The sequence below is a fragment of the Castanea sativa genome, chromosome 4 (genome assembly GCF_040712315.1).
Source record: "Castanea sativa cultivar Marrone di Chiusa Pesio chromosome 4, ASM4071231v1".
Classification (NCBI taxonomy): Eukaryota; Viridiplantae; Streptophyta; class Magnoliopsida; order Fagales; family Fagaceae; genus Castanea; species Castanea sativa.
The window spans coordinates 51,119,122-51,138,735 of NC_134016.1; the positions used below are offsets into that span (position 1 = coordinate 51,119,122).

General features: G+C 33.5%; 1 protein-coding gene and 1 pseudogene across 1 annotated transcript; one reads left to right on the forward strand and one right to left on the reverse strand.

Annotated features, from left to right (window-relative positions):
* The first annotated feature begins 968 nt into the window (after positions 1–968).
* On the forward strand, positions 969–2,684 carry LOC142630925 (crocetin glucosyltransferase, chloroplastic-like). The gene has a single exon (XM_075804988.1). The coding sequence runs from the start codon at positions 1,012–1,014 to the stop codon at positions 2,410–2,412; it is 1,401 nt and encodes a 466-aa protein (XP_075661103.1). The 5' UTR covers positions 969–1,011; the 3' UTR covers positions 2,413–2,684.
* A 9,813-nt stretch (positions 2,685–12,497) lies between these two features.
* On the reverse strand, positions 12,498–15,881 carry LOC142631019 (receptor-like protein EIX1; annotated as a pseudogene).
* Between the last annotated feature and the right edge of the window lie 3,733 nt (positions 15,882–19,614).

Below are 19,614 nucleotides of genomic sequence, written 5' to 3' on the forward strand. Positions count from 1 at the left end.
AAAAATTAAAAAAGTTGTAAAATTTTTTAAAAAAATTGTATACTATTATTTGCTCTGGGCACACGTTAGTAAAATTCTTTTTTGAAACGAGTAATTCTTAGATACTCCCAGAGTATAGAGAATGATACTCCTTCCTTTCACATTCATAATAGAGTTCGCTCATTAAATTTATAGTGGGTCTATTTTAAATGTAGGTGGAGGAAGGATTACTTTTCCGTGATCGAAGTAAAACTAAGAATTTTACTTTTGAAACTCTGAAACCTTAAACATTCTATTGAAATTACTTAATTACCCCCAATTTCAGTTGTGAGCTAAATAAGAATGAGGTCCTTTTTAGTATTTGTGTTGTCAACTTTATGGGGGCTGCCAAACGTGTAGAGGCTCAGACTTTATGGGGGCTGCCAAACGTGTTGTCAACTTTGTCATTGTGTTGAATTACATTGTTGCTCTAAAGGTCTGTTGTGAGCTGAAAAAAACTTGGAGTCCTTTTCGTCTTTTCATTAACTCTAAAACCATCAACATTCCATTGAAATTACTAAATTACCCCCAACTTCATTTGTGAGCTAAATAAAAATTGGGTCATTTTTAGTCTTTGTGTTGTCAACTTTATGGGGGCTGGCAAACGTGCACAGGCTCAGACTTGAATTACTTTATGGGGGCTGGCAAACGTGTTTATTATCATCAATATGCCAACAACTTTTGGACTTTATCTTCATTCTTTTGATAAACACAACCACAACATGTGCAACTAATCAACTGTCAAGAAAAAATGAAAAAGAAGAAAATGATCGAGCATGGTCTTGTTTCACTTTATCCATTAATAATAAAGCAAAGGCTGCAAAGCCAATCAATGATTAAATTATGGACAACACTATCTTTTCACTTTTACTTTTTGAAAATATGTCAATTTATTGGGTGAAGGAATGGATAAAAGAGAAAAGTTTGTCATTCATTAGCCATCTGAACACTAATCAGTTTATAAAAAAAGAAAGAGAAATCGATCAAACGAGCATGAACAGCCAACACTTCCTTCTCATATGCTGGACAGGCCAAGGCCATATTAACCCTACTCTCCAACTCGCCATACGCCTAATACACAGCGGTGCAGCACGTGTGACCTTTGCCACCACCGTCCACGGCCTCAAACAAATAAAAAAATTCCCTTCACTTGAGGGCTTGTCCTATGCCTCTTTCTCCGATGGCTTTGATGATGGAAACAAAGCAATTGAAGACCCACAACACATCATGTCCGAGTTCAAGCGTGTGGGCTCACAAACACTCGCCAACTTGATTGTCAAACTCTCAAATAACGAGCAGCATCACAAGGTCACCTTCTTAGTCTACACCTTCCTTCTCCCATGGGCTGCTGATGTGGCACGTGATATGGGTATACCTTCTGCTTTTCTTTGCATTCAGTCCACTGCAGCACTTGCTATATACCAGAAATACTTCAATGCCCATGATGGTATGTATCATATTTATGAAAATAGCCCCCCAAATTCTATACAGTTCAAAGGGTTGCCACCATTTGCTTCCTCGGACCTACCTTCGTTTCTCTTACCAACTAGTCCACACAAATTATACCTACCTACCTTTCAGGAACTTATCCAAACCCTTGAAAAAGATCCCAACCCATGTGTGTTACTGAACACCTTTGATGCTCTAGAAGAAGCAGCAATCGAAGCCGTTGTTAATTTGAATTTAATACCAATCGGACCATTGGTTCCATCTACTTTTTTATACACAAAAGACCAGTCTGGTAATTCCCCGTTTGGATGTGACTTGTTTGAGAGCTCTAAGGACTATCTTCATTGGCTAAACTCAAAGCCAAATAACTCGGTGGTTTATGTGTCTTTTGGAAGCCTAGTTACGTTGCAAGGAAAGCAAATGGAAGAGATTTTTCATGGACTAGTTGAAACCGACCGTCCATTCTTGTGGGTAATTCGAGCTTCAGAGAACGGAGGATCAGAAATAGAGGACACGATAAAGAATAAGTTGAAGAAAGAAACACAAGGGTTAATGGTGCCATGGTGTTCACAGGTTGAGGTGCTGCGTCACCATTCAGTGGGCTGTTTCTTGACACATTGCGGGTGGAACTCGACCTTGGAGAGTATCGTAGCCGGAGTGCCGGTGGTGGCATGTCCACATTTTTCAGATCAAATTATGAATGCCAAGATGGTGGAGGAGGTGTGGGGGACTGGAATTAAAGCGAAGTTGAATGAAGAAGAAGAAGTTGTGGAGAGGGCCGAAATAAAGAGGTGCTTGGAGATGGTGATGGGAGCTGCAGAGAAAGGGGAAGAGATAAGGAGGAATGCTAAGAAATGGAAAAGCTTGGCTGTGCAAGCTGTGAACGAGGGTGGTTCTTCACACACCCATTTCAAGCTTTTCATGGAAAGGTTTCACATAGATTAATGGACAGCAACGCTATGAAAATGAAATTGGAGGGTGAGGCTATGGAAGATGTGAAGGAAAGCTTGCAATCCCATGCTGTCACACACTTCATTGGAAATGGAGCAATAAAATGGATGACCAGATGTTGGCGGCCCAACTACACCGTTCACTGCCTGCAGAGGAAACAATAAATCATTCCTTGTTGTGAGCCTTCTAAAAGCCTTTTCAATTTCAGATTGAGTTTGTATACTAATATATGGATTACTGTGAAGTTAGCTTGCATATACTGCTGTGCTCTGAAGTTCAAATTTGTCTAACTTTAAATAATATTACACTATTCAATATTTTTTAATTGGATTTGAATATTGACAAATTTATCATTAGATTACATTATCTTCGTATCTTTTCTATGCTTGAAAAATTTTAAGGTGATAAAAAATTAATAGCTATGTCATCAATTAAATGTTAAAATTAAAGTTTTTGTAGTTTAAAATAATGCATAAAAGATGAGTTTATGGATCAAATGGTAAATAACATCCGATTGATATGAAAATTGGCATGTATGTTAAGACCATATAGAACATATAATTCTACGGTTGGATTTTCAAAATATTAATTCAATAACAAATTATTGGGTGGTGTAACATTGCTTATGAGAAAAATATATATATATTTTGACAGTTTTTTTTTTTCATTTCTCATCAAAGTAGTGTCAAAACTTTTCTAAAATGGATTATTAACTATTGCCATAAGGGCACTCGTTAGCATAACTATATATATATATATATATATATATATATATATATATATATATATATATATATATAGGGTTGGGTTCAAGTTACACTTGATGTAACTTTAAGTAATGTTACACCATTCAATAACTTGTTATTGAATTAATATTTTGAAAATCCAATCGTTGAATATGTGAAAGATAAGAATTGGAATGTTGACGAATTGTAAATTGATATTGTAAAATAGTTAAAATTACCTTTTAGATGGTAAAATGATTTTTTTTTTTAGTAATCTTGCTGTGAATGCTCTAAACCCTATAGATTTATTGATTATTTAGGTTCTAGTATCTACCTTGTATATGCCTTTAATTCTAACACATTCTTTAAAAAATGATTGTGATTTTTCCATGTAAATGGTGGTGAGTCTAGTAGATTGGACCTGCATTTTGTGGGTTCTTAGCGTTGGTTTGGATACGGATGAATTGTAGGCGTCTGCGTCCAGCATTTTTTTTTTCTTCTGCTGCACGCGTTTCAAAGGGGACAAGATTTACTGTTCACATACTGTTCATGTACTGTTTACGGGACTCGCAATCACTTTATTCAGAAAAAATATCAAAAATGGGTCACACGATACTATTCACACATTTAAAAATTATTTGACACTGTTCACGTACTGTTTGTCGCTCGCTTTCGATGCAATGAAAACTTTAGTTTCTCCAATATAGAACTTAGGATCAATAGTTGGTATAGTAAGCAACACAATGGAAAAGGATCAATGTTTTTTAATCTCAAGAAACAGTCCTTGATCATACTTTAAAAAAATTGACTATGATTTTGTTACGTAAATGCTACCAAATTGCATGGTAGTAAATCATGGATGCATTTCAATTTTCTATTTTCTAACTTGACCAAGAGTGCATTGTATTTTAGACTGAATTTTGATTGGCCATCATCATACACCGTTCATTACGTCTATCAAAATTAAAAAAGGGAATTCATAGAATCATTGAAATAGAATAGGTCCGACTCTGACTTTAAGTTGCCAGCCATTACTATAGTTTTTAATTGAAGGTTCTAAACGATAGAACATATATATAATATGTTAAAATTATACAAAAATAGTGAGTTTTAGTTAGTTTAATTAGTAAAATCTTTTGTTATCAATTAAGAAATTTAGGATTCAAATCCCAGTCTACATATAAAACCAATTTTTTTTTTTTGAAAGGCATAAAAAACCAATTGATATCTTAATTTGATGATATAATAACATAAGTTAAAATTCTATCGTAATAGTAATAGTAATAATAATGATAATGATAATGATGGATGGATGGATGGAGAGATTTATTAGATATATTTTGTGATCTAATTCACTTAAAAAAATAATATAAAAGACGGTCGAAAACAATTGACAACAATTTTTTGTTGGTTAAATTCACGCCACCAATATCTACCATGAACTAAGGAAACTTCAAATTCCACTGATTCTACAAGTTCTTTAATATTAATACTTAATAAACTTGACTGAATATGTTGATTAGGAAGAAAAGTAATAAAAATAAAATACCAGTGGTGTTATATGTAGAAATGTGGTTCTAAATCTTATGCATGAATCTTTTAGATGGAGAAACTTGGGACCAATTGGAAACCGCTTCAAGAAATAATAAACTGGAATTCTAATCGTGAAATAGATTTTAATTAATATGCCAAACACTTAACAAGTACATGTCCTCTCATAAATCACAATGGCAGATTGTTTTTAAATTTGCTTATGATCCATACCAATATTTATTAGAAACATGTTTTTTCACTAATTTGCTGCTTTTTCCAGCAATACGCTTAGGCTTGTTTAGTAGAAATGGAACTGGTGGTATGGCTGTGAAATTAATGAACCTTTGTGATAGCGCGACTTTATCATAGGTGCAAAATAAGCATGGACTAAAAAGATAGTTGCTTCTCTTTTCATAGTTATAAGAATTTGAGGCCAATGAAATTGGCGACTGGCAAGTCAAATTTTATTTAAAACAGAAAAAAAAAGCTAAAAATAAATTTTTAGTTATTTTTGACATTTTTTTCCATTAATTTTTTTTATAATTTTCTTATTTTGTGTTAAAAGAACCACTGCTCCTTATTTTCTCCCTTCACTGATTACCTCCGTCTTCAGTGAGCTTGGTTCATGCGATGGAGGGAAACAATTGAATCTGAACTTGATATTTTCCCGGCCGTTGGTTCAAGTGGCTGTTGTTATTTTTTGTTGGGACTCAATAAGCTGATTTCAGTAGCGATCTTGCAACCCTATTGCTTATATGATTGGGCCTTGACATTGAAGTTTCGTAAGGCTTATTTTTGGCCTTCCCCATGTGTTGGTTCAACCTAAACACGTGGACTATGTTGGCTGATAAGTTTAGAAAGAAACTCTTTAAATTATTTCTATATATTTTCATTGAATGTGAATTTTTACAAATTTACTATTAGATAACATTTTTTTATTATATTTTCAAGGACTGCATACTACAAAACAAATCATATTTTCATAGTAAAAAAAAAATATCATAATTTTCAATGCAGTTTGTGCAAAATGTATTGGTGTAATGAAGCAATATCAAAGTTGTTATGCTTTTTTATTCTAAAAAAGAATAAGAGGTTGTTAAGGTCGCTCATAATTTTAGTGGGCCTATTTAAAAATGGTTAAAAACAGGTTAAAATAATTTTTTGTTCTATTTTTTAGGGGAAAAATTCATGCAATCACTATGTACTATTGATGAAAGTTCCAATCCTATTCATTTTAAAGTTCCAATTTGAAATATGAATAGCATAATCAACTTAATTCAATTGGTTGACTAGGAAGAAAGCAATCAAACAAAATTCCAATGGTGGTGCGTATGAATAGAAATATGATCCAAATGCATGAATGTTTTATTTAGAGAAATTTGAGACTAATTGTATACTTCCTTCCCTAATACAACCAATAGTCTGTTATTGTCTAAACAATATCCTGTGATTTGTTTTCATATAGAAATAAAACTATCTGACAAGTTTATCCAAATATTAAAAAAAAAAGTCTGCTGGAAAACATTCATTCAAGAAATGTTCATCTCAAATTGTGATAACAATTTGTAGAACAAAATAGATTTTGGTTAAGGAATCAAACATTCAACAAAGAAGTCAAGCAAGTCCTCTCTTGGGGGATTCACTACCTGCTTTTTATTAAATTACATCCATGCTAAAAGACATTATTAACATGTTTTTCAAATATCTGCTGGTTTTGTCAGCAAACCTTACCGTGACTAGAAATGGAAAGATGGCATGTGTCAAAATTCATGAACTTTTGTGGCAATGCAACTTTATCATACATACAAAATAAACATTAATTTAAAAGACTAGTGTTAGGTTTTTAGGTTGAAAGATTCTATGACACGTGATCTTGTTCTGATCCATAATCAGATGTCCAAGAAGCAGCTCAAAAGAAAGAAGTACGGAGTTTCAATTGCCATTCGATTGAGTCTCGATCACTCAAAGCAGTCCTTTTGTAAGACCTTCAATCGAGTCTCACGATCGATCAAAGCAAGTTTCTTAATACTTCTCAGTTGTGACTTGCTCAGTTGAGATACAAGAGAAGCAACTATCTAACTTGTTTTAATTGAGTTTGTGTTACCTCGTACTTTTTTGTGTCATATATACAAAGTTACAAACATATAAAAGACACTTTATAGCATAACTACAATTGAGGTATTGCCGAGTTGCTCTGCATCTAAGAAGAAGAAAATCAAAACCTCAATCTCACCAAAACTAGTGAGAATTGAAGATCAATCTCAAGACTCTGTTGTTATGTGCTGATCAAGGTTGAAGCCACAAGAGCCTATTGCTAGTGTGTTATTGTGGAGATCAAATCTTCAAGGTGGTCATTGGATTCGGTCCTTGGAGTCGTTGACACAGTTTGTAGAAGGTTTTCAAGATAAAAGAATCCATGCAACTTGGAGCTGATTATAGGTTCATGTCAGTCAGTATCTACTGCATAGAGTCTAGGGTCATGAGTATGATTCATATTGCAAATTTTAATCCATTGGTTTTCAATATCTTGTGTTATTTTCTTTACTGCTTGTTATTTTATATTTCGTGACTATGCTCGTGGTAATTAATAGGTAATAGCTGAGTTACATAATTGGCTAATTAACAAATTGATAAATTATGCTATGGTTTCAAATTACTACTCAACTTGCACTTGTGTTGGTATGGTAAAAACTCTATGCTAGCTTGCTTATAAGAACTAGAGAAAGATGAAATAACTAGTCCATTTAATTTTTTACGTTTTTTTCACTAGTCCTTTTTCAATATTTTCTTTCACAATTTCTTATTTTGTGTTAGTCTTTATGGTATATTCTGGTTTTTCTAGTTTTGAGAGTAAGGCATTAGGTTAAGATGTTCCCTATATATTCTCGACCCAAAAGGTAAAGCAACTGCCAAGTTCAGGATTTTTGGTTAGTTTCTTGTGGAAGCAACAAAACCACCCTGAACATGACACATAAGATGAAACTATTGATGTTGCCTGAATATGGCTACTTGTGAATGAGAAATTATTCTGTACCATAGTGGAGGGTGGCAACTAATACCAATTACATGTTCAACATATTACTCTAGCAAAAAACTCAAGACAATCAAGTCAGTTATAAGGTTCTCTTTAATTAAGAAAAGCATATGCATAATTTTTTACATTTATTCATCCAACGGATTCTAAATTCATAGTTTTAACTTTTAAATATCATTTCAAATTTCAGATAGCTGTAAGCAAATTGTATCTCCCTTGATCCACACAATTTATCATCCAATTTGTACCTCAAATTGCTATATATGTTTGAGACTGTCATAGTCTTCAATAGCCAATGTCAAATCCTCCCTACTACAAGAATTCCTTGGCCTTTGAAATGTTCTGTGCAAAAGAATTGAAGATGGTAATGCACACCACAGCCCCCTAGGCTAAGTTCAACTCCATATAATTGGTGTAGGCTGAAATTGAACCTCAGATTTATTATTCAACTATTAGAAATTTTACCTATTGAGCTAACTGAAACTCCCAAAAAATTACTTTGTCCTTAGGGTTTGGAAAGGTTTGGATAAGGTTCAAGTATTCAACCATATTCACTAGAAACTAAAAAGTCACAATCCATGTACTAAAAAAATCTAAAACTATTATACTACACGAGATAAATAAACTCTCGTTGCTTACATAGAAAATGGAAACTTAGCCTCCGTTTGGATTGCGCTGAAATTCAGTTTCAGTGTGTTTGTGTCCAATATAATGGGTCTCATGCACTGTTCACGGGACCCACAAGTTGTCTAATTCAGCAAAATTTTCTTCAAAATTGGGTCCCACGGTACTATTCACACATTTAAAAATTATTTTGTTATAGCATTTTCAGTTTTCAACAATTAGCGGTATTCAAACAAACCTTTAATTTCAATTGCATAGATACTTAATAAATACAGGAGAACCTTGTTGTATTTGAAATACAATGACATTTGTAAATCCATAAATAGAGTCCAATTTTACAAATTTAAGTGGTGGAAAGAGAAATGACAATTCTTGTTAAAGGAGAATCATATGAAGTTACCAAAACCTACCATAGAAACACTAGCAATTGCTAAAATTACACCAAGAACGGATGAGGTAATCAGAAATAACACAATGTCTAATGATTAGCAAAAGAAATGTGGCCAATGGAAATACTACAATATATATTGTGTAATGTTTAAAATTGTATGAGCTTAATGTAACCAAGGCATATGGTTGCGATAAAGTGTAGTTGAGCTTTAATGGGAAAACTAAAGGCACCAACATTTTCCATTACTAATGGAAAAGAAAAATTACATAGGATGAGGATATTAATGAATTTTACATAGGAAACCAAAGACAACTGTATTGAAACAAGTATACTTCAACTTCACTCAAAAAAGAAAGCTACAGATAATAGCAATATAATTTTGGGCTGCTTTACTAAAAAAAATTTCGAGTTGTCTAAAAGTTTTATAAAGACATACACTCTCCTACTGCATAAAGTGCAATATTGTGTCACCTAATATCCTACTGCAAACACACACAACTCAACTTAATTCAAAAGTTTTCTTGTCAACCAAAGTTTTTTGGATTTCAATTTATATAATTCAGATTTTAGCATTACTCTCAGGTGTGAAGTAAGCTCACAACCTCTAGGATGAGGGAGAATGCAACATGGAATATGCACTTGGACTGTTTAATAACAGAATTCTTACATCCAAGCAAAACAGATGAGCACCAGCATATAATATGGCAATGGCACTGAGAAGGGTGATGACAGATATACTAACACCTAAATGCATGAATTATATTTAGATAAAATGCTGAAACCTTACACTATCTAATCATATTTGTAGAACTGTAGAAACCAGAGACTCCAATGTGAAGATATATTGCACAAAAGGCCTATCTAAGCAGCAAAAACTTTAAGCCACTTTTAATTTTCCATGGTTCTCTATTGCAAAGTGAGGTCATATAGGCTAATTACATATTAATTTCAAAATTATTGATGACTCGTAACTTTCATTTTAAATCTACCATGCACTGGGGGAAAATTACATTATATTTATATACAAAGAAGTTAATTAGGAGGACGTTTGGATAGCACGTCCACGTCCACGTCCACGTTTAGCCCAGTTTTTTTTTTTTTTTTTTTCCAAGCGCATCTGTCACTGTTCATTGGCCATGAACAGTGATTTTAGGCCAATGAACAGTACTTTTTGACATGAACAGTACTTTTACAAATTAAAAAATTATTTTGGTACAGTATTCTCAATTTTCAGTTTTCAGTTTTCAGCAATAAGTTCTATCCAAACAGACCCTAGAAGGCTAATATGTAAATTTTAAAAATGTTCTATCATAAAGCATTCCAATGCTTATAACAGAAGCACACAGCTATAAGATGATCATAGACTTCCCAGTTATAACAAAAACTATGTAGCTAAATTTTGACAAGATTCAGGGACATAGTTGGATATTCTCTCCAAGCTAGATGTCTTCATATTTAGCTTTAACCCCCCCCCCCTCTCTCTCTCTCTCTCTCTCTCTCTCTCTCTCACACACACACACACACACACAATAGTAATGATAGAGTTTTTCTCCCAATCAGTTTGAAGGAAAATTCCTCCAACTCACTACATGACAATTCAAAAGATTATTCACTTGTAGTACTAGTCATATGGCTTACTTAAAATTCATGTGACTTGTTTAAATGATTTAATAAATGATGTGATTTAACACACGCGAATGTATTATAAACCATCACATAACGAGTTGGAGGAAACTCCCCCAACCTGATTTTGAGGCAAACTTTGTCCTATAGTAATTTTATTAAGCCAAAAAAAATTAGTTGTACAAAAGCTTTGCCTTTGATTTTAGTCATTGCCTCAAGAGTCTTTGGCCTTCTGAGTTAGGCTTATACTCATCATAATATTTTAGATTTATCTAATTCTCATTTACTAAAAGTTTCTTTTAGGAATGATTGAGAAAGGAAAATTCATTTGCCAAAAATGATTCAAAACCCTCATTCAAATTTTTGGGTGCTCGTTGCCAGAGTTAATAGCATATAAAAGTACCCACCGTAGTGACCCTAACATTACCGAAAAAAGGGCTACCTTTAATCTCCAAAAAGTTTTCAAGTTGACAACTTTCTACCATGCCAAACAAGTGTAAAAAAAGAAGTGTTGATAAATCATTGCAAGCAACATTAGAACCCCAACAAAACACCATAGACAATTAAGTTCACCCCACAAACTCTCTCTCAATTCTATGTCCTTCAGATTCTTAACTCACAAAAAATCCATACCTCAATTCTGCAAATCACTAATTCAACAAAACCCCATTTCACCTAAACTAAAATACCTCTTCACCAAAACCTAATTTTATCAACATACACATACCTATCTACTACCCACCCAAATAGATACATACATGATTATTTCAGATTTTTCTAATGTACAATGAAGGGTTTTCATGAAAGGAAAATGGATCTCGAAGCAAAAAGTAGAAAGAGTTGGGAATTTTGATTTCAAAATATCACAAATTATAAACTCTGGCAGTCACTAAATCCAATTTGTTGGAAGCTCTCCTTTACATGTAAAAGAAACTCACACTAAAGAGTTAGGATTCATAAAAGATGATTTCTCCAAATTAAATACAGACTCCTAATCAAGCCTGTTACTTGCAATGCATGTGTCACAAATATGTTGCTAAGGTCAAAATAAATGCAGTATAATTAAGGAGGCCAACAGTTCAGTTTCCATACCTTTCAATTAAGAGTGTCGAGGTCCAGAGGGAATATAAGAAAGACTTGGACATCATCAAAAACAAATCTCCGGTTGCAATACCTCTGTAAAACCGCGAAACCCAAACATACTCATTAAATCAACAGTTTAGTCTTGTATACCCACCCATGTAGACACACAATTCCAATCAACAACCAATAACATGCACATTTTATTAATTCAAATTTTAGAATTGAGGTACATTTTGGGTCATCATACAATCTTGACCAAAGCCTAGCGGGAAAAAGCTTTGGTCATATAGAAGTCCCCATAAGATTCGTGTCCACCTTGAAGCTCCTGCCATCCAATCCCTGTCTCCTCAATTTTCTTCTAATATAATATTGCTCTTTAATTGGACTCTTCGTTTTCCTTGAATGTGATATAAAAGATGCAGCCACAAAATTCAAAACTACATAGAAAAAATATTGTAATTTATTTTGAAGCAAAACTATAGAATGCCTGCACAACGTGGGCATCGTCAACTAGTTCCAAATAAAGAAAACTTAGGAGACACACTCTTCTTTAGCCTAAGCTTCATTCTTAGATTTCTGTTGCAAGGAATCCAACCAAATAGCCTTTGAGTTTGTTACAAGATCCCATTTAGAGTTTGCCGAAATATGCATGAGCTTTTTTTGTTGAGACTTTACAAAGTGAACAATATAGCCTATGCTTTATAGCCTATGCTTCCTTCTTAGATACTAGTTGCAAGGAATCCACCAAATAGCCTTCAATTTGTAACAAAGAGCATTTTTAGTTTGCCCAGATATGCAGAGATATGTTGTCTTTGTTATTGAGACTTTACAGAGTGATCACTAAGAGACTATAAAGAAAAAATGGGCATCATTGCAAGGTATTGAATATTACTTTTAACAAATCAATTACTTTTTTGAACTAAAATGTAATTTTACACCATTAATCTATAGGAATAATAAAACTACAACTTGGATTGTCGTTGATGCTCACAAGAAGAAACATCATATTCATAAATTTTAATGGAGTGAATTTAGCAAGAAATACAAGAATTAATCAGCTTGAAGATGATAAAGAAATAATCAAACTATTGATTAATATGATTACATGATGTTTGCACTAAATATTAAGAATCTTACAACATTTACTTACAATGCTACCAAGTTTGTGCCCCTAAACCCCTAAGCTTGTACCCTAGGTGATCCAGGAATTGAAAGTACAAAAATCTCCACTGCTTGTTCAACAATAAAGGACCCAATACAACCCAAAAACCAACAACAAATCCAAGTGCCATGCTCACATAAAACCAATCCACATCAACTCCACTAAAAGCCTTGCATTCTTTCTTTTCAGTGTTAGGTTGTACATCCTTTATAGTACAGTTATCAATAAGTGGAGGTCCACAAAGTTTGTTTCCAAAAAAATTGGATGCATCAAGACTTTGTAGCTGAGTGCTTGAAGGGATTTTCCCAGTCAAATTGTTGTTTGACAAGTTCAACCGACTCAAAAATGTCAAACTTGACATACTTTGAGGAATTTGACCAGAAAGTTGGTTACTTGAGAAATCAATAGACTCCACTGATCCCATATCACCTATATTCTCAGGAATCCTTCCAGTCAAGTTATTAAATGACAAATCTAGTGACTGTAATCCTTTGAGATGCATCACTTCTTCAGGGATCTCTCCTGATAAATTGTTGTTGGAAAGGTCTATAATTTTTACTAGTTGAAGAGTGGTGGAATACTCAAGATATTTTCCCTTAATTGCAACCAATTGACTTTCAATAGGCACAGAAGAATATTCTGTTAACATCCGGAATGAAAAGAAGGGATAATCTGAACTGTTACTTGTGGCCATGGCACTAAAATTGTGGACACATTTAGGTATGCTTCCAAATAGATTATTATGTGAAAGGTCCAAGATTTGGAGTGAAGTTAGAGAACAGAGTTCTTCTGGGATGTAACCATGAAAATTATTTGAGTGAAGGTGAAGAATCACCAACCTTGAAAGTCTATGTCCTATCCAAGAAGGTATGCTTCCAACAAAATCATTCTTAGCAACATCAATGGTCACCAACTGTTCACAATTTTTCAAAGAGGATGGTAATTTTCTTGAGAATCTGTTGTTGTCTAGGTGCAAATACGAAAGACCAACCAAAGATCCAATGGAGGTTGGAATACTACCAGTGAAATTGTTTTTTCCCAAATTTAAGGCATACAAGTATTTCCACATCATCCAACAATTACTTAATTTCCCTGATAAAAGATTTTTTCCAAGATTAAGGAGCTGCATATTTTTGGGCTCATTCATCTTGTAACACAAAAAGTGAGAAATAGATCCGGATAGTGAATTGTTAGAAAGATCAAGAAAGCTCACATTAGAGGATATACAAGGTAACAGACCTTTGAAGCGATTTGAACTCATATCAAGTATTGGATACTCCAACATAATTGGGATATGTGGAATCTCTCCATAGATCTGATTATGAGAGATATTTAGATAAGAAAGCTGAGAAGTCAAGTTCCAAAAGGAAGGAGGAACTGCATCTAAAATCTTTGTGTTGGATATGCCCAAGGTAAAAAGTTGCCTTTGTGAACAGAGCCACAAAGGAAATTTCGGCCCTAAATTCCATGATCCCAAATGTAAATGGTTGAGTTGAAAAGGAGGTGTCCAATTGTCACTTAGTTCTAAAGTCAGTTGGTTCTGAGACGCAACAAGTGTTTTCAATCTCATTAAACTGGCAAAATGAACTTCTAAAACCACACCCTCCAACATATTTAAACCAATATTCAGAGACTCTAATTTTGAAAGTTGTCCAAAACTTTGAGGGAGAGTACCATTAATTTGATTACTCTCAAGGTCCTAGGATCTCAAGGACGAAAGATTTCCTATAGACCATGGAATTGGACCTGAAATTGAATTATTCCCCAAAGAAAGACTGACCAGATTTTTAAGTTGCCCAAGTTCAGCAGTTAACTGCCCAGACAATTGAGCATTAGACAAATCTAAGATCTCTAGTCCATTTGAAGCACATCCTAATAGACTTTCAAAGATTTCAGATATCTCTTGACTCCATTTGTTGTATGACAATGTAATTGCCCTTAAGTTGCAGAGATTACCCAAAGATCTTGGTACCTTTCCTTCAAGTTCATTGGATGACAAGTCTATGCTAATGGCAGATGTTAGGTTTCCAATGGCACTAGAGATTGTGCCCTGCAAATTATTGGAGAAGAGGCTAAGGAACTCAAGATGACTAAAACTGTACAGCCAATTGGGAATTGAAGAGTTGAAAGCGTTGAAAGATAGATCGAGGTGCCTAAGTGAAGTCAAGTTCTGGAGATGAACAGGGATTGGACCTTGAAACTGATTGTAAGATAGATCGAGGTGCCTAAGTGAAGTCAAGTTCTGGAGATGAACACCTTGAAACTGATTCCAGGATAGATCGAGGTGCCTAAGTGAAGTCAAGTTCTGGAGATGAACAGGGATTGGACCTTGAAACTGATTGGAAGATAGATAAAGAGAAACCAGATTATGAAGACCAAAGACCCAAAACAGAATCGAAGTGTTTTCAAAACTGTTGGATGAAAGATCAAGGGTGGTGAGAGATGAGAAGTTAATACTGGGTATCGGTGGGACAAAACCAGAAAGGTCGCAATAATGCAATCGCAACTCTAACAAGGAAGGGAGTTTGTTTATCTCCTGTAGCCAATTAGAGGCTTGGCTAAGGTTTGCAGAACTCAAATCAAGGTGTTGTAGTAAAGGAAGACCAGAGAGCCAATGAAGGTTCTTCACATATAAAGATTTAAAATAATAATTATTATTATGATAATAATAATTATATCCAAGATCGAGATAGTGCAAATTAGAGAGATTCCCAAGTTGATGAGGAATCAATCCCACAAATCCCGCATGGGAGAGATTAAGATATCTTAAGCTCCCCATTGAACCGAGGAATTTGGGAATTGGAATACCACCAAAATCATTGTAACTGAGGTCCAAGTAAATCAAATGCTTCAAATCAAGCAGAGAAGGATTTATCTTACCACCAAATCTGGACCTCAAATAAGCTTCATATTGAGCATCCCATTGGGCCTCAGAATATGTAAGCAAGTCATACATAGGAGGAAAGCTTCTGAGATGGAGTTGGAGGACATGACCGGTGCGGTTGTGGCAGACAACACCGACCCAGTGACAGCAATCCACGTCAGATGCAGAAGCAGCCCAAGAGGCAAGGCGGTTAGAAGGATCTGTAAGGTGTTGCTTGAAGTTGAGAAGGGCGTGTCGCTCGCTTTCAATGCAACGAACCTCAGAGTCAGAGTCAGAGTCAGAGTGGGCAGTGCAGAAGTTATGAGGAGGATGAATAGTGAGCAAACAAAGGAGAAGGGTTAAAGTAACAGCTCTCATCATCGTGCTTTTATAAAAATTATAATAATAAAACTGATGATTTATGATTTTGTCATGTTTGGTACCAATGGCATAGGACTTATTTATAGGAAGCGGGCCCATCTATCCATCCATCTTATTGTATGGTGCTCGAGAGTTTGTTTCAATTTCATCCACACATTAGGGATTGACTGAGTAAGTCTCGTAGATGGGACCCTCTATTTGTAAGCCCTTATGTTCAATTGGATACATGTCAATTTTCTATCTTTATGAAAGTGCAACGCATTTTACACGGTACTTTGACTAGTCATTACTCATTCATTACTTGTATCAAAATTCTACAATCTTTAAAACAGAATATGTCCCACCGTGACTGAGTATTATGGCAGTGAATTGTGATTGTTTAGCAACAAAACTTTTAAAGGGATAATCTAATAATAATAACTAGTCGTTAATTCGTGCCATGCACAGATTAGTTGAACAAAAATTTTAAATTTTAAATTTGCCTAAAGTTATGATCACTTGAAAAAATCAATTACAATTTAAGAGGGAAAAAAAATACTAACACCAATAATGTTAGGCATGCCATGTCTATTATCAATGTCATCCTTTCTTTAATAACAATTTACGTCTCAATCATTTTTTTAATATAATATAATCCCTCCCATTGTTCAATTTGTTTGCAAAATCCTGGATTTTTTCTTGCCATATAAAATGCACCCAAAAAACTCAAAAATAATAAAATAAAAACTATAGAAGTTTTTACATAGAAAAAAAATAATTAATTACACTCAGAAAAAGTCATTAATCTAGAGCAATAGGTTTTGGAAAAGATTTTTTTTTTTTTTTTGAGAATCGGAAAGGCTAATTTAGTGTTATAAGCAATAATTATAATATTTTAGCACGTAGAAGAACAACAAAAAAAGGCGTATCAGATGAATAAATTGACTTTGTTAGAGATTATAAGACAAATAAATTCATTGGAAAGAATAGATTTCGGAATATATATGAATGTAAAAAAAAAAAAAAAAATGAAGTACCAGTTGAAAGGTCATAGAGTTTTAATCTAGATAGAAGACGACCAATCTAGAAAGCACTTGGAATGCTCCTATTATTTGCATAGCCTTGGCTGCCACCTTCTTGCCTCTCATCTACTTATGATTCCAACTTTTATTCTTGGCGAGAAAAAGGAGCTCTTGCTTTTGAGTAATGTAATTGAGAAAAATGCCACAAGAAACATATCAACACCCTTTTTGGTTCTTAAATAATACAAATTTATAAGGTTAACGCATAACCTAAGCTTGTTCATCAAGATTCAAGACCCAACAATGTAAAAAACAATATAAAAAATAGAGTAACAAATTAAAAAAAAATTGTCATATTTTGGGCCCTTATTTAGGTTCATTTGGATTTATATCAATTTTCTAAACTTAACACAAAAAGAGTAACATATTTTAGACATGATTTTGATTCATCATTTGTGATTAATCCCACTATGTTTACTTGTTTAGACGGGATTTTGACTCGTCATTTTTTATAAATCGGACTATGTTTACTTGTTTACATAATTTGTGATAGCTATTTCCATTTTAAAACTTTTATCTTTTTCATCTTTTTTTTTATAAGAAAAACTTTTATCTTTTATTTTTGTTTTTTTCTCTAAAAATGCAAAAATCATAGGTGAATCCCTTCATGACTACCTCTAATATTTCATACATGGGATGAAACAAACAATCAAGCCAATATTCATTTTTAAGCTGATATCTTGAGATACTTTGTAGCTTGTAGGCAGGGAATGGATCTCAAAGTGCCACGAATTAAACTACCTGATGAATTAACACAACAGATTCCTATTATTATTGATCAACTACTAATCAAAATAAGCTAGACATATAAGTTATACATTACAACTTAATTAGATTTTTTTTATAACAACAACTTAATTAGTTGATTTGTTGGCTTGTTACTAATTTTAGTGAGGTTACTCAAAAAATGAAGTATTGTCCTAATCTACCGAATGAATTTAGTTGACTACGCTATTATTATATCCAAATGGAACTTTAAAATAAGTATCATTGGAAAGTTCATCAATATTGCATATAGGTATAATAAATTATACAAAACATATATATATATATATATATATATATATATATATATATATGTTAGTAAAAAATAGGTAACAAACTAGTGTCATGGGTAGAATGTATTAAAAGTTTTTTTTTTAAAAAGTCTTGTTAGTTTTTGTATCTTGGAAGTCTTCACTCGTGCTTGATACAACTTTCTCTGAAAAGATCTAACTAGGAACAAATTTCTTCCCATGTACACTAACATTGAATATACTCTAGTTTTTTCTCCATTTGATAATATATTGTGGAAATTGTCATCCAAGTTAATTGAAAATGTGTGATGCTCTGGCACAAAATATTTCCTAATCAAAACTAGTCAACAGAATTCGACAGGACAATAGAATTTCCTATCGTATACAGTGGGTTTGTTTGATATTGTGAAATTTCTTTATCTGGCCATTGAAAAGTCTAGTATAAGGCTGCCAAGTTCCAAAAGTCATATGCTTTTACTAGTAAAGAGTTGAAATGATTATTAACCACTATTGTGATTATTTTAGGACCAAAATTGAGATAATCAAGAATACATTTTATGAACGTGTCATGGATATGAGCCAATTTTTTTATGTTAGGTAGTAATGGCCTCCTGTCCTAAATTCATTTAAGGCTCTATTTGTGGTTTAACTTAATTTCAACATTCCCTTGAAAATGAAGTTTATATATCTCCAAAAAATAAAAATAAAAAATAAATTTTTTTCCATGGATTGCATAATTTTTTGATGTTAGGCGAAATGAAGTGGTGTCCTAGTTATTCTGTTTATTAGCTATTTTAGTGGTCTTATTCACAATTGACAACATTGTTTATTTGAAATTCATGCCAAAAATATATATGATGAAACTTCTAGTTGGAAAAGAAATTGAAATCTTGAATTTCAAATATTCATTATAAGTTGTAGAGAACATTGGAAAAGAAAAATAAATTCATAAGAAAATAAATCTAAAAATGTTCGTCAATGATTATTATTAGGGTGTGGCTTGTGTTCAGTGAAAGTTTTCACTGGACACATTGGATTGGGGACACGTGTCCAAATCCTGCCGTGTCCAGTGAAAATTTTCACTGGACTCAAGCTCTGCCCTTATTATTATTATTTTTTTGCAACCAGTCATTGATTAATTATTACTGTATATAGACTTAACTGAAATTTTGATCCACAACAAAGTATATATTAAAGATTGAAGCAATTACACATCCCAGTGTGCTTTTGTTGCTTAGTTCTAAGCTATTGTTATGCTACTTGTCATGTACATTGTTTCATTGCAAACTAAATTAAGCATCGTTTAGACTATTTATTAGTTGCGAACTTTACCACATGTTGTTTGGTGATAGGCTATTAGAGTTGGCAAGAATTTTTGTTTGTTGACTTGAGCTTAATCAGTTTTTAATGCTTTAAATTTGTCCCACGCATTAGGGATTTGGCGTAAAGCATTGACTCGGTGAGTCTTGTATATGCGACAATTTTGTGGGACATTGATAGGTTCATTTTTGGATACATATATCATTTTTTTTTAGAGATAATTACAATATGCTGCTAACCTCACAGCTCGAACCCTTTCCTCCCTAGACCCCCAAACACTTTGTGCATGGGGAGATGTCAATTTAGCTACAAGCACTTTTCTAACTTGAGAAAAGTGCACTATAACTTATTTTACACGGAGCTTTGATTTGTCATCATCA